At 43.8% G+C, this 15,870-nt stretch overlaps 1 protein-coding gene across 4 annotated transcripts in view; it reads left to right on the forward strand.

Annotated features, from left to right (window-relative positions):
- Nucleotides 1–15,870, forward strand: part of Phldb2 (pleckstrin homology like domain family B member 2) — a 112,493-nt gene that overhangs the window by 29,460 nt on the left and 67,163 nt on the right. For all 4 annotated transcript variants that reach the window (XM_004672311.3, XM_045147463.1, XM_045147462.1 and 1 more), the window contains exon 3: nt 13,154–13,543. In XM_004672311.3, coding sequence (XP_004672368.2) covers nt 13,154–13,543 — 390 coding nt within the window. The remainder of the gene's footprint in view (nt 1–13,153; nt 13,544–15,870) is intronic.

Below are 15,870 nucleotides of genomic sequence, written 5' to 3' on the forward strand. Positions count from 1 at the left end.
GGACTGTTGTGATAGTTAATGAAGAACTCCCCCCCCCTTTTTTTTTTTCGAGGTAGGGTCTCACTGAAGCTCAGCCTGACCTGGAATTCACTAGGTATTCTCAGGGTGGGAATTCTCTTACCTCTGCCTCCTGAGTGCTGGGATTAAAGGCGTGCGCCACCACGCCTGGCAGAACTCTTATTTTTTAATAAAAATAAAATAGTTTTTATTTTTTGAAGGAGAGAAAGAGGGAGAGAATGGGCACTCCATGGCCTCCAGCCACTGGAGACGAACTCCAGATGCATGTGCCACCTTGTGCATTTGGCTTACATGGGTCCTGGGGAACTGACCCTGGGTTCCTTGGCTTTGCAGACAAGCGCCTTAACTGCTAAGCCATCCCTCAGCCCTTACCTCATCTTTTTTATTTTTCCCAAATGATAAATCAATATGTGAACATTTGTATTTTGGGTTTTTGTTTGTTTGTTTGGTTGGTTGGTTTTTTATTTTTTATTGTTTTGTTTTGTTTTGTGGAGGTAGGGTCTTCCTCTAGCCCAGGCTGACCTGAAATTCATTATGCAGTCTCAGGTTGGCCAGAACCTCACAGCTATCTTACTCAGCCTCCGTCTGGGATTAAAGGCATGCACTACCACTCCTGGTTGTTTTTAAATAAGGAACACAGCTCATGAATACAGCTCCTGGAAAAAAGGTTCACAAGCTAGATAAAAATCAAAGATATAGTATAGTGATGCCAGCGGTAAATGGGAGCGCAACCTCCCGAGGCTTCTGCTGAGTTTTCGTCATAAACTTGGTCCCTATATTTATTGCCAAATTATTTAGTATAACTATATTAGAAGATATTTGTGTAGTTTTCTGATAAAACACCTTTGATCCCAGCACTCGGATAGAAGGATCCTTGTGAGTTCAAAACCAACCTGGAATTGCAGAGTGAGTTCCAGGTAACATTGGGCTAGAATGAGACCCTACCCTTGAGGAAAAAAAAAGAAAAAAATGTAAGCCAGGTGTGGTGGCGCACGCCTTTAATCCCAGCACTCGGGAGGCAGAGGTAGGAGGATCACCGAGAGTTCAAGGCCACCCTGAGACTACATAGTGAATTCCAGGTCAGCCTGAGCCAGAGTGAGACCCTACCTCGAAAAAAAAAAAAAATTTAAGTGTAAGGTAGGAGGATTGCCATGAGTTTAAGGCTACCCTGAGACTACATAGTGAATTCCAAGTCAACCTGGGCTAGAGAAAGACCATCACCAGATAATAGTTTCAGTGATACCTCTGGTTCATTTGATAACATTTTTTTTCCCTTTACTTATGCTCCAAAAGCTTCTGGGAATATTTTTGATACACGATGTTTGTAAAATTTGAGATTACTTTTGAGCTGGAGATTAGCAGTTAAGGTGCTCAGCTGCAAAGCCAAAGGACCCAGGTTCAATTCCCCAGGATTCAACCTAAGCCAGATGTACAAGGTGGTACATGTGTCTGGAGTTTGTTTGCATTGGCTGGATGCCATGGTGTGCCCATTCTCTGTCTCTCTCTCTCTCTCCCAAATAAATAAAAATAAATTTCTTAAAAATTGAGATTACTTTTTCAAGAAGAAAAGCAATCCACAAGATTTACAGCAGAAACACAATTCATGTGTTTGCCAGTGAAAGTCTCATGTTGTAGCCACCTCAGTGTGCCCAGTCCAGAGAAGGGGCTATGCTTAAAACATCAAACTCTTTGAGATAATTATAGATGCGCATGTAGATACTGACACAAAGCAGAGAGATCTTGTGTAGCTTTTACCCTTTTCCTTCTAGGCGATATCTCGCAGGAGAGAGTGCAAAATCATAGACGGGCTATGACGTTTATACAGTCAAGATGTACAAACAGGGCGGGCGAAATGGCTTAGCGGTTAAGGTGTTTGCCTGCGAGGCCTAAGGACCCTGGTTCGATTCCCCAGGACCCACATAAGCCAGATGCACAAGGGGACGCATGCATGTGGAGTTCACTTGCAGTGGCCCTGGCATACCCATTCTCTCTCTCTCTCTCTCTCTCTCTCTCTCTCTCTCTCTTTAAAAAGAAAAAAGAGGGCTGGAGAGATGGCGTAGCGGTTAAGCGCTTGCCTGTGATGCCTAAGGACCCCGGTTCGAGGCTCGGTTCCCCAGATCCCACGCTAACCAGATGCACAAGGGGGCGCACGCGTCTGGAGTTCGTTTGCAGAGGCTGGAAGCCCTGGCGCGCCCATTCTCTCTCTCTCCCTCTATCTGTCTTTCTCTCTGTGTCTGTCACTCTCAAATAAATACAAAAAAATAAAAAAATAAAAAAATAAAGATTTTAAAAAGAAAAAAAGAAAAGATACACAAGCAGTGTTTGCCATGTGGGCCTTTTACAGTCATGCCCAGTCCCATTCCCTTAACCTTTACTCATCAGTAATATGATCTCTATTTGTATAATTTTGTCATTTTAAAATGTTACACAGATAATAAGCATGCAGCCTGTCATCTCCGGGCTTGGCTTTCTTTCCTCTGCCTACTCCCTGGAGACTGAGTTATATTATTTTCCTTTCTTCAGCTCTTAGACATTATATAAGGCAAAGGGAATTCCCGAATCAGACTTTTGTCTTCTTCTTAGTCCTTTGCATCCCTAGCTAACCTTCCTGTTACCATTCTCAACTAGGAGTCTTCTGCCTTATATGTAATACACAGACATCAAAAAGAATAGGGAAAAGTATGTCTACTCCATCTCGTCTCCCCGGAGGCTGAAGTCAGTGACATTAGTTTTAGGAAGCTGAGACCAGACCTGCTTTGGTGACGCCTAATTGCCTTTAGAGCAGAGTCATTTTGTTGGGCATGTTCTGCTGAACTCACTTGTTTTGGATACGTTGATGTTTCTCATTCAAAATTCCTGAAACCATATCTCAGCTCTGGATTATATTTGGGATTTGAGAGACAAAGAATGCAAAAAAAAAAAAAAAAAACTTAACGGAGTTAAAAACAGCAGGTTTCTTATGTATTTATTGCTCTTTCTAATAGCGCAGCTAGAACTTAGAAATGTCGCTTTTTTCCATCAAGTCACCATGACCAGACTTAAATAATGCTAATCAGAAACTGCAGTTTTACAAGTCATTCGGGGAGAGAGGAAATGTCATTACTTTTCTAATATAATTCCTGAGTTTGCACAGAAGACATGTTTATCTTGCATTTCTTAGACGTGAGACTTGGTAGCACATTTTTTGGGTTTAACACATGGCAGTTGGCGTGTTTTAGGGTGCTCATAAACAAGCACATTACCATACTCTTACTGATGATGGTCCACCCTCCTGTGATAGATACAGCTCTCCCACATTTTCATGCATGAAGAAATCTATTTTTAGAAGAAGATAGATGTTAAAGTGTGAAGGCTTAAATGGTCTCATGCCTCTTATGCACTCATTCTGATCAAACAAAATAAAATAGGTAAAATTCTTTTTTAATAAATATTTTATTATTTATTTGACAGAGAAAGAGGGAGAGAGAGAGAGGTACAGAGAGAGGATGGGCACACCAGGGCCTCCAGCCACTGCGAACGAACTTCAGACACATGCGCCCCCTTGTGCATCTGGCTAACGTGGGCCCTGGGGAATTGAACCTGGGTCCTTTGGCTTTGCAGGCAAACGCGTTAACCTCTAAGCCATCCCTCCAGTCCAAATATAGGTATAATTCTTAAAAGTGTCTTAACCTGTGCTCCTAGAGCCTGGACAACCCAAAGTGAAGACATAACCAGACATCTGGTTGGACTTCCATTGTGTTTTCTTTGATGGTTTAGTGCAGTTGCATAATTTATTTAACCGAGGGGGCTCAGGATTCCTGTAGGTTTTTCTCTGAGGTACCGTACACATGAGGGTAAAACCATGTGACATGTTTTCCTAGATGCTACAAGGAAATGATGGTTTTGTCATGAATTTCCTATATTTAGAACCAGTACTTCAATAGGGAGTTGAGCATTTATAAATGTTGTAGAGTCACACTCAGAGAACATTTTAAAATATTTTATTTTAGTTAATTTATTTATTTGACAGAGAAAGAGGGAGGGAGAGAGAGAGAGAATGGGTGTGCCAGGGCCTCCAGCCACTGCAAACCAACTCCAGACAGATGCATGCACCCCCTTGTGCATCTGTATACCGTGGGTCCTGGGAAATCGAACCTGGGTCCTTTGATTTTGCAGGCAAATGCCTTAACCACTAAATCATCCCTCCAGCCCCGCAGAGAACATTTTAAATGAATTACTTTAATATTTTAATGATTTCACACCTTCAATGTTAATGTGTCTTTTACAGTTTAAAGTAAGACATTTTATAACCCATAAGTCTCCTAGTTGACTTTAAGTGCAACACTGATGCAAAAAGGCACAAGAGAGGATTTTAAAACAGAGAATCTGAGTTAAAAGTACCAGTGGCTACAGGGTAAGTTTGCATAACAAAAATGCAAATAACAGCTAAGCGGAAAAAGTAAACAGAGAAAGGATCACAGGTTAAAATTTAACAGGATTGGGCTGGAGGGATGGCTTAATGGTTAAGGCGCTTGCCGGCAAAGCCAAAGGACCCAGGTTCGATTCTCCAGGACCCACTTTAGCCAGATGCAGAAGGGGGCACACGCATCTGGAGTTCGTTTGCAATGGCTGGAGGCCCTGGCGTGCCCATTCTCTCTCTCTATCATCCTCTTTCTCTCTTTGTCTGTCACTCTTAAATAAATAAAAATAAAAATAATTAATAAAAAAATTAACAGGATTAATTAAGTATATTGCTTTAGGACATGTTTGATATGAATGAAAATAAAAACAAATCTTACTTCAGCAATATATGTATAGTATATAATTGGCATAGCTTTATATTATATCATTATATGTTCATGACTTTTTTTAAATTTTTATTTATTTATTTATTTGAGAGTGACAGACACAGAGAGAAAGACAGATAGAGGGAGAGAGAGAGAGAATGGGCGCGCCAGGGCTTCCAGCCTCTGCAAACGAACTCCAGACGCGTGCACCCCCTTGTGCATCTGGCTAACGTGGGACCTGGGGAACCGAGCCTCGAACCGGGGTCCTTAGGCTTCACAGGCAAGCGCTTAACCGCTAGGCCATCTCTCCAGCCCACATTTTTAATAATCACATTTGCATCTTTTTAAATTCCATCCTCTTCTAAATAGGGACGCCCCTAAACATGGCAGTAGAGCCAAATGGGTTTGAGGGAGATGTCGCAACACAGGTGTGTAATAGTAACACAGGCGTGTGAGAAACTGACGGACCAGAAGACGCTGAAGTTGCAGAATGTCTTTGAGTGTGAATCATGGCAGGAGATGCCCAAGTCTTCCCGTGTTTGGATGATGCGCATTCTCAGTAGGGTAGGGTCCTTATGAACTCTGAAGTTTAACAAAGAACCAAGTGCCACGTGCATAGCAGCCTAGGTTTTATGCCAAGGGTAAGTTATGCATTGATTGAGAAAATAAACTTCAGGAGGGGTTTTGTTTTGTTTGTTTGTTTTCCTAGAACCTACTCCTTTTGTGCTGTAGGGAATATCCATTGCCCTCTACTGATGGGGACAGAAGGAGTGGATGACATTGAGAGGTTGAAAAGATTTCTTTGTCCTCAGGTTAATGTAGCATTAAAGCAGAAATCTCACCACAATTTTATAATGTACATACACTAGTTATCTTGTTTTATATACAAAGAAACTAAAACAGGGAAAAATGTAAGTTTTTGCCTAGCTGCCTAGGTAATTTCAGAACCAGATTCAAACTCAGAGGTCTGGCCCTGAATTCTGTACTTTCCTTTTAATTTTTTAAAATTTTTCTTTTTATTTATTTATTAGAGACAGACAGAGAGAGTGAGTGAGAATGGGCGCATAGGGCATCTAGCCATTGCAAAAGAACTCCAGATGCATGCGCCACCATGTGCAGCTGGCTTACTTGGGACCTGGAGAATTGAACTGGCGTCCTTAGGCTTCATAGGCATGTGCCTTCACTGCTAAACCATCTCTCCAGCCCAGAATTCTGGACTTTCAATCACTGTGGCTCATAGAAGGACAGAGAACCACAGAGAGAGAGAGAGGAAGGAAGTTAAGGGAATTTAAGTGGGAGGCCTCGCTTAGGCATTGCATCTGTTTATTTCAGCGTACTTAGTACATTTAAGAGTGAAATATTGAAAATCCCTGAGTGGTGCATCTTATGCTAGGTATTTTGCACATGTCTGACTCCCTTTGTATATGGTTATTTGTTATTGTTGAGGAGAACACATGTCTACAATATACAATTTTAATAGCCTTTTGCACATATCAAGAGTTTGATGATCAGTTAGCACCGGTCACGATTTTTAGTGACTCTATCGTAGCCTGCAGTAACAGGCCTAGCGACGCAAAACCTCTGCGTCTTCTTTACTCACACACGCCCTTCCCCATTCCAGCTCATGGTCATACGCGCGCATGCTCCTTAAACTAGAGACGCAGAGCGAGCTGCTTGCTTGACCACAACTCTACAGACAGACTTGGCTGGCAGTCTATAACATATGCATAGCTAGATGTTAAAATGACTTCCATGAAGACAATGTGTAAAACCAATATCAAAAATTTCTTTTATAAAGACAGTGTTGCAGTCCGGTTCACATTGCTGGTAGAAATCACCCAACCAAGAGCAGCTTCTGGGAAAAAGAGATTTATTTTGGCTTACAGGCTCGAGGAGGAAGCTCCACGATGGCAGGGGAAAACGATGGTATGAACAGAGGGTGGACATCACCCCCTGGCCGACATAAGGTGGACAATAGCAACAGGAGAGTGTGCCAAACACTGGCAAGGGGAAACTGGCTATAAAGCCCATAAGCCTGCCCCCAACAATTCACTCCCTCCAAGAGGCATTAATTCCCAAATCTCCATCAACTGGGAACCTAGCATTCGGAACACCTAAGTTTATAGGGGACACTTGAATCAAACCACCACAGAGAGACTGATTGAGAAGGGGAGGGGATATGATGGAGAATAGAATTTCAAGGGGGAAAGTGGGGGGAGGGATGGTATTACCATGGGGTATTTTTATAATCATGGAAGATGTTAATAAAAATTGAGAAAAAAAATAAATGCTTGGGAAAAAGGCAAAAAAAATTCTTTTATATATATCTTATTGATCAGATTATTTGTCCTAAACTGATATTAAACACACACACGCACACACACACACACACACACACACACACACACACACGGTAGTTTCGGGTAAATGGAAAGGCTGGTTACCAACGACAAGGTTCAGGGTACTGCCCACGTACGATACGTTCCTCACTTCTGTCACCACTCGGGTTCAGGAGTTCTCTGAACCACCCTCAGGTTGGGTATTTCACAGCCATGGGAAGGGCACAGCGTGCAGAGGGTTACAAAGGACCCTGGCGGGGCATCTCCGAGGACGTGGGGGAGCCATGCGGCACCAGCGGCTGCTGTGCACCCACCATGGCAGAGTGGCATCCAGCCGCTCTCATGCCAGGCCTTCTGCCACAGCGGCGCTTTCTCTCAGGACAGTAAGCCAAAGTAAAGCCTTTCCTGCCACCAGCTGCTTTGGGTGGGATGTTTTGTGCCAGCGGCAAGAGAATGACTGAAGCATGTGTTATTACTCAGTTCTGTCTACTTGCTCTTGGGGATTACTCACAAAAATTCCCTTCTTTGTTTGAAAAAAAAAATTTTACTATTTATTTTATTTGAGAGGGAGAAAGAGGGAGGGAGAGAGAGATAGAGAGAGAAAGAGGCAGATAGAGAGAGAATGGGTGTGTCAGTGCCTCCAGCTGCTGCAAACAAGCTCCAGATACATGCACCACCTTGTGCATCTGGCTTACATGGGTCCAGGAGAGTTAAACCTGGGTCCTTTGGCTTTGCAGGCAAGTGCCTTGACCACCAAGCCATCTCTCCAGCCCCAAAAGTGCCCTTCTTACATTCTAAGCAAATTCATATAAACCCTTTTGGACAAAAGTCAACTTTTTTTTTCTCTTATGTGTGTATTTATTTATTTAAGAGAGATAAAAAGAGAAAGAGGCAGATAGAGAGAAAATGGGTGTGTCAGGGCCTCCAGCCACTGCAAACAAACTCCAGACACACACCACTTTGTGCATATCTGGCTCACGTGGGTCCTGGAAAATCAACCCTGGATCCTTAGGCTTTGCAGGCAAATGCCTTAACCGCTATGCCATGTCTATAGCTCTTTTCTTCTGATTTTTGTGTATTGTTCTCTCATATGGAGATCTAGAGGCTGTGTGTGTGTGTGAGTGTGTGTGTATTTTGCTGAGATTTGCTGAGGACTATATATATGCACGGCAAGGATTTTACCACTGAATTACATCTCTGTCTTTAATCCATGTTTTGTCGTTGTTTGGTTTTACGAGGTAGGGTCTCACTCTAGCCCAGGCTGACCTGAATTCACTCTGCAGTCTCAGGCTGGCCTGGAACTCATGGCGATCCTTCCTACCTGATCCTCCCGAGTGCCAAGACTGAAGACGTGCGCCACCACACCCAGCTCCTAATCAGTGTTTAAAAATTAAGCCTTTGTTATTATTTTCTGTCACTGATTGCTTTTTTATGCATTCTCCTAAAGGTGTACATGAAGAAAGACGATCTTTTTTCATGCATTACCCCTTACATATCACTAGGCATTAAATAACTTAAAGTTTTGCTAAATTCATTATGTAGACCTTGAATCCCTAGCATTAACAAAGGAGAAAAGCAAAATCTTATTTACCAGTCAAAATAGGTCTCTTGAAAAAAATAAAAATAAATACTCTTTTCACTTAAATTATCTCACACCATTAAAATATGACACACTGTATGAAATAAATGACAGCACATTTAGTTATAACAAAAAGTTATAACAACGAATTCACCTGTACTTATGTGTCAATAGTTAGTTTTTGTCATAATTTATGCCATATATTTACATTCCTGTGGCCTAGAACAGCTGATGTGGGTTTGCAGCATCCTGTCTGGGGGTGGCTGTGAGGCTATCATGGGACAATATCAGAAACACTGCTCTGAAGATCAAAGAAAGCTTAGAAGTAAAAAAAAAGTAGGGAGAGATGGCTCGGCAGATAAATGCTTGCCTGTGAAGCCTAAGGACCCAGGTTCGAAGCTTGATTCCCCAGGACCCACATAAGCCAGGACAAGGTGGCACATGCATTTGGAGTTTGTTTGCAGTGGCTGGAGGCCCATTCTCTCTGTTTGTTTCTTTCAAATAAATAAAAATAAAACCAAAAAATTTTAAAAAGTAAAAAAATAAAGTTATTACTCCATCACCAACTCTTTTGTTTGGGGGGGTTTCGAGGTAGGGTCTCACTCTAGCCCAGGCTGACCTGGAACTCACTATGTTGTCTCAGGGTGGCCTCGAACTCACAGCGATCCTCCTACCTCTGCCTCCCAAGTGCTGGGATTAAAGGCGTGCGCCACCACGCCCAGCAACTCTCTTTCTTTTTTTCTTTTTTTTTTTTTTAGAAATGCTGTCCATCTTTTTTTTTTGTTGTTCATTTTTTTTTTAAATTTATTTATTTGAGAGCCACAGACACAGAGAGAAAGACAGATAGAGGGAGGGAGAGAGAGAGCATGGGCGCACCAGGGCTTCCAGCCTCTGCAAACGAACTCCAGGCGCGTGCGCCCCCTTGTGCATCTGGCTAACGTGGGACCTGGGGAACCGAGCCTCGAACCGGGGTCCTTAGGCTTCACAGGCAAGCGCTTAACCGCTAAGCCATCTCTCCAGCCCTCTCTTTCTTTTTGAGACAGTGTCTCATGTAGCCCAGACTCATCTCAGATTCATTGTGTACCTGACGCTGCAGATGACTTTGAACTCTAATCCTCCTGCCTCCACCTCCAGGGTGCTGAGGTTACAGGCACACGCTACCACACCCGGTTGTGTCCAGTGCTGTGGATTGAACCCTGGCCTTTGTGTGCGCTAGGGAAGCACTCTACCTATAGAGCTACGTCTGCAGTGTCTCTTCTCAGTTCTAAGTGAGGACGGGGACGGCCAGGGGAGAAATGCATATCAATTTTCCCAGTATATTTTCCAAGTTCTCATGTTCCCTTCAAAGATTCCATTGAGGGCTGGAGAAATGGCGTGGCAGTTAAGGTGCTTGCCTACAAAGTGCAAGGACCGAGGCTCAATTCCCCAGGACCCATGTAAGCCAGAAGCACGAGGGGGCGCATGCGTCTGGAGTTTGTTTGCAGTGGCTGGAGGCCCTGGAACACCCATTTTCTCTCTCTCTCTTTCTCTTTTCTTTCTTTCTATCTATCTATCTATCTATCTATCTATCTATCTATCTATCTATCTATCTAACTAACTAATCTATCTATCATCTATCTACCTCTTTCTGTTTCTCTCTTAAATAAAGATTCCATTGAAATATGTGGGATATGGAGATGAAGGGAAGGGATATAGGAAGGGAGAAAAATATGTTTTAAATAATTTGATGCTCTAAATGCCTTGCACCATGATTTGGGCATCTGTACCGGCAGCTGCCGTTCTTCTTATTGGTAGATTACGAATCTATGCCAGTGGAGATCTCACAATCTCGTCTTGCAGGTTGCAAGGCAAAGTTTCAAGAAAAAGTGTGTCTCGGGCACTAGCCATCTGAGAGCCAGGACCAAGCCAGGCATGCACTTGTGTTTCCAATATAGGCGTTAATCCAGCCCTTTGCGTCTCAGAAGCCTTGTCTAGAATAGTTGCCTTGGCTTTGGACCAGGCCTGGAGGATGAAGGATCCTCGTGTGATGATCAGCAAGAAACCAGACGCTAGAATGCAAAAGTACCTAGCCAGCGAGCATCGCTTCTGCTCTGAGTTCTCCTAAAAAGGCTTCGTGAAGTGCTTTCTGGAATGCCTTGCAGGCTCCCTTCTGACGCGCTTCTCGACATTAGCTTGTATTTCCTTGTTGTCACTTTTATGGGGCCAGTGTGTCTCCGCACCGCCTGGGTTTCTTGTAGCCCCGTGGGCGGTGGTGCTGGGCGGCATTCACGCTGGTCGATTGGCTGGGTCTGGGTGATAAGAATAGAGAGACACATACCAGTCGACCAAACTTCCTGTGCACGGACCTTTGGCTACTGTGCTTCGCTGTCTGAAAGCAGCGATCATCCATTCCCTCTGGAGTGAAGCGACAGCACTGGCAGCAAAAAGCAGCTATTTTGGGAAGGAGATGTGGGCGGAATTTGGCTATGGATTCCGGTCGAGGCAGAAGTAGCTTTCGATAGATGAAAATTGGTAACTTTCAGATCATCCCCAATGTTAGTGGCGGCAGGGCTGACGTGTACATCCTCTGATCTGTGAGGATGCATAAAGACTGAATTTAGATGTTTTAACTGAAATCTAAATAGTAGCACAAAGGGGAATTTTCTTCTTAGTACACATGCTTTGGGGGGTCAATAAAACAGGAAAACTACATGTTGTCCCTTTTCCTTCCTCACCAATGCCCTTATAGGTGTCTTCACATTTTTCTGTGTACTTTTCTCTATTGATGGAGAGGTTTAAAAGGAGGCAATAGATGCTGGGTTCCCCCCGCCTCCTCCCTCTAAAGCTGAGGTGGGCAGGGCTTGGCAGCTGGTGGCAGCTGCAGAGATTAAAAAGCACCAGAGCTCCTGGATGGAAGGAGCAGCTATGCATGTCTGCCCTGGAAGAGGCCGTGGGGACAGATCTGCAGCTGGAGCCCAGATGTGCAGCCAGTGAAAGGGAGGTGGGGGCTCACAGGATTAGTTCAGTGAAGTTTCTTTTTATTAAGTTCTCACTCCTTTGGTGGGGAGGGTGATACTTCAGAGGACACATGTAAGTCAGACACCCTGTAAGTGACTTCTAACTTGTCACTTAATTCATGTATTTAATGGAAACTTACTATCAGATTTTTTTTTTTTTTCCTGTTTGATATCGCCCCAACGAATGCAGACCAGTCTCTGGATTTTGTCTTCACAAATTACCTGCAACTGGAATGAAAACGAACAGCCTGGCGTATTTAATGTTTTCCGATTTTTATTGCTGATCAGCAGTTTGTGAAGCGTTTCTCTGTGGAGGGCTTTCAAAGTCTCTTTTCAGTGTGATCAGATGTAGTCACAAGAAATGATACTTTCCTGTGGACTTATGTTCACACTGGCATTGGAATTAATGTGAAGAGTAAAGATGTGGAGGGTCCCCACCCCAAAAATTTCTGCTTAGGCTTAAGAGAGCTATTTTTTAAATTATTTCCTGTCACTCTTAAATGTGTTATTAATTTAATCCAAGTTAGACATGTCTATGTTTTGCATATGGAATCTGGTGAGGGGCCAGTTAATGGTACAATTATAGACATCAGGCCTATATGTTGCTTTTTAAACCAATACATTATCTTTTTATTTTCCAGTTCAATGAATCGGGGTGTTTAATGATTTCAAGATTTGAGCCTATTGATGTCCTCCCGTCTGCTTTTGAAAAGAAATGTTCCTTATTTTAATGCTACATTTGTACTTTTGATAATTTTATTCATATGAGAATCTAGAGAGGAAGACTTTTACATGGTGACCAGACATTTAAAAGTTTTGTAACTTTTAAATTATTTGAAGGACAAAAATAAAAAGAAGACATACACAACTTCTAAACCAAGACCCCCTCTAAGGATCCTTTTTTTGTTCTTTGTGAAAATACATTTCTATAGGATGTTAGAGAGTTAATACAAGTAGATGTGGTAAAAGAGCTAACGATTGTTGAAAGTAGATATATAGAAGGCCGGGGAAAGGATGGATAGGAAATGGAGATTTTCACAGTCTTGAAAGGGTTCGGGGGTTTGCTAAATCAAGAGAAGGCTTACTGGTTGCTGGCATATGCTAGAATCAACCCTGGAATATGTCGGTAAAAAGGAGTCTGCATTGAATCTAGGAGGAAATGAGGGGTAGCAGACAGTTTCATCTGGATCCTTAAATGTCTCCAGAAACAGTCATGGAAGCCAGGCATGGTAGTGCAGGCCTGTGTTCCCAACCTCCGGGAGGCTGAGGCAGGAGGATTGCAGCTTCCAGGCCATGCATTTGGAAGGACGCTATAACCAAACCCCAAAAGAACAGCAAAACCACGAGGCATCGTGGCTGGCATGGGAAGGAGACCGCACTCTCTGCAGTCTCTCTCTCTGGAGTGGCCATCCCGGTCGCCCTCGCTGACCTCGCTTCCTCCTCTCTGGGCTGCAGGAGCGGCAGCGGCTGGACACCATCCTCAGCCTGTGTGCCGAGTACACGAAGCTCGACGGTCGCCGCCTGTCCGCCGGCACCACCGTGGCCGACGTCCAGAGGATCAACCAGGAGCTCGAGAAGCTGCAGCTCTCCGACGAGGAATCCGTGTTTGAGGAAGCCCTGGGGTGCCCGGATGCCAGGTACAGGTGCCACCGGAAGGGCTCTGTCCAAGATGCCGACCTGGCAGGCTTTGGAGGCCTCCGTCAGACCAACAGCAGCTTCCTGGGCCCCAGGAGCAGCAGCAGGAATGATGAACTGATGGGCGACCTCACCAGGACCCCCCAATCTCCCCCCACCACCTTCCCGAAAGCATCCAGCGAGTCCTCCTACCTAAGCATCCTACCCAAGGTAATGCGGGGGAGCAAGACCAGGGCTTGGGCTTGGGGCTTGGCTAATATATATATATAATTCCTTTACTTGAAAAGGAGAAAGAAAGAAGAGGAGGCAGGCAGATAGAGAGAATGGTTGCACCAGGGCCTCCAGCCATTACAAAATAACTCCAGACACATGCACCACCTTGTGCATCTGGCTTGCACGGGCACTGGGGAATAGAACCTGGATCCTTAGGCTTCCTAGGAAAATAACTTAACTGCTAAGCCATCTTTCCAGCCCAGGTCTGGGCTCATTTAACAGGGGAAAGTAGAGATCGTAACACACCCTTTCTTTCTTTCTTTTTTTTAAATTTGTGGTAGGGTCTCACTCTAGCTCAGGCTGACCTGGAATTCACTATGGAGTCTCAAGGTGGCCTCAAACTCACAGCGATCCTCCTACCTCTGCCTCCCGAGTGCTGGGATTAAAGGCGTGCACCACCACACCAGGCTTTTTTTTTTTTTTTGAATGTTTGCAGTGGAACTTGGATTGGAAAAAATTAGCTTGACAAGGAGCAACAGGCTAGGGTGATTACTATTAAGTAACAAGTGTGTAGTGTGACACTGTAAAAAGCAGAGGACGTTTCCCTTCACCTGCCTCTCTCAGCCCAAGCATGGCTAAATGTAGGCAAGTGGCCTGCCTGACGTCTTTTTGATATGCTCCTCACATTTCCGCATCTTTGCATATCAGTGCCTATTTCTTCAGAATTCCAGTGGGAATTTTATTGTCCATTGGACTCTTATTGTTATTAGCCTATATCGATTAGGCAAAGTAAGTTTCGTTATGACCATCCCATTGATGCTCATAGTATGATTCATCATGTTCACCCCTCTGTGACATTTTCTCTTAATCCACCCTTCCTTGCCCGCTTGTCCCGTTCCTCATCCTTAATAGTTCCCATCCTGCTTTCATGCCCCCAGAGGCTGGGGAGATGGTTCAGGGGTGAACGTGATTTGTTCTACAAGCCTGCCAAAGGGAGTGGGGATGCCTAGCACTTGGGTAGGCCTGCATACGAAGTGACGTGATGTTAAATGCCAGCGTGCCTGAGGCAGTGCGAGGTGGAGTGTGCAGAAAAGCCCTTCCCAAACTCCTGGGCTTGCTAGTCTCGTGTTCCCAGGGGAAAAATAACAAAAGTCTCTCAAGAAAGAAAGAAGGGAGCCGGGTGTGGTGGCGCACGCCTTTCATCCCAGCACTTGGGAGGCAGAGGTAGGAGGATCGCTGAGAGTTCGAAGCCACCCTGAGACTCCATAGTGAATTCCAGGTCAGCCTGAACTAGAGTGAGACCTTACCTCGAAAAAGAAAAAAAAAAAAAAAAAGAAGAAGGGAGGTTGGAAGGAAGGGAGATTGAAAAGAAAGGAGAGAGGACAAGAAAAGGGAATGAAAGGAAGGAGGGGAAAGAAGGAGGGAGGAAGGGAGGAAAGGAGAAAAGAAAGAGGACCAACACTCTGAGGTTGTCCCCTGACTTCCACACATGTGCTACATGGTATGTGCACACCCATTCACATAAGCACACGCAAATCAAACAAACAAACAAAAAACTATACTGCAGTACCACATATGAGAAAAACATATGATAACTGCCTTTGTAAGATTGGTTTGTCCCACTTAGCATGTTATCTCCAGTTTCATCCTCTGTCCTGCTAATGACCTTATTTTTGCCCGAATTCTTCTCCACCTTGCATATAACACATCTTCTTTATGTTTTCATCTGTTTTATTTTTATTTTTTGTATACTTTTATTTATTTGTTTGAATATTTTCTTTTTATTTGTAGCAACCAAAATTTTTCATAGTCATCTGTTCATTGGCAATTATTGCTGTGAATAGCCTGTTATCTATTAACCCCTCTGTTATCCTCATTATGATTATGACAAACTTTATAAAAAACCTTTGGGTTATGCAGAGACTTAGAATTTCTCTGAATTATCTTTACTCCCTTACCCACAAAGCAGTTTATTTAGTGTTCCGTTGTTTCGTCTTTTCTTAATGCTTTGCTTCCACCGCTGAGAGAGATATTTTTAAATGGTGTTGGAAATAGAAACCTAATATGTACTGTTGACCCAACAGGATACTGGCCTTCAAGGCTTTCCTGCTCATATTACTGGGCAGTGATTTTGGAATGCCGCTCGCTCTTACAGGCATTCCTGCTAGCCTACAGCAGCACCTGAGAATTCGGACAATAAACCTCATTGTTCGTCATACAAAGGTCAGCAGTTGTTTTGCTGGCTGAAAGGATACTGGGTCTGAGAGGACAATTAAAGCAGTAACTGTCAAAGCCTGGAAGGACAGGCACCTTTTTCCTAACCA

Source organism: Jaculus jaculus, chromosome 4 (assembly GCF_020740685.1).
Source record: "Jaculus jaculus isolate mJacJac1 chromosome 4, mJacJac1.mat.Y.cur, whole genome shotgun sequence".
Lineage (NCBI taxonomy): Eukaryota > Metazoa > Chordata > Mammalia > Rodentia > Dipodidae > Jaculus > Jaculus jaculus.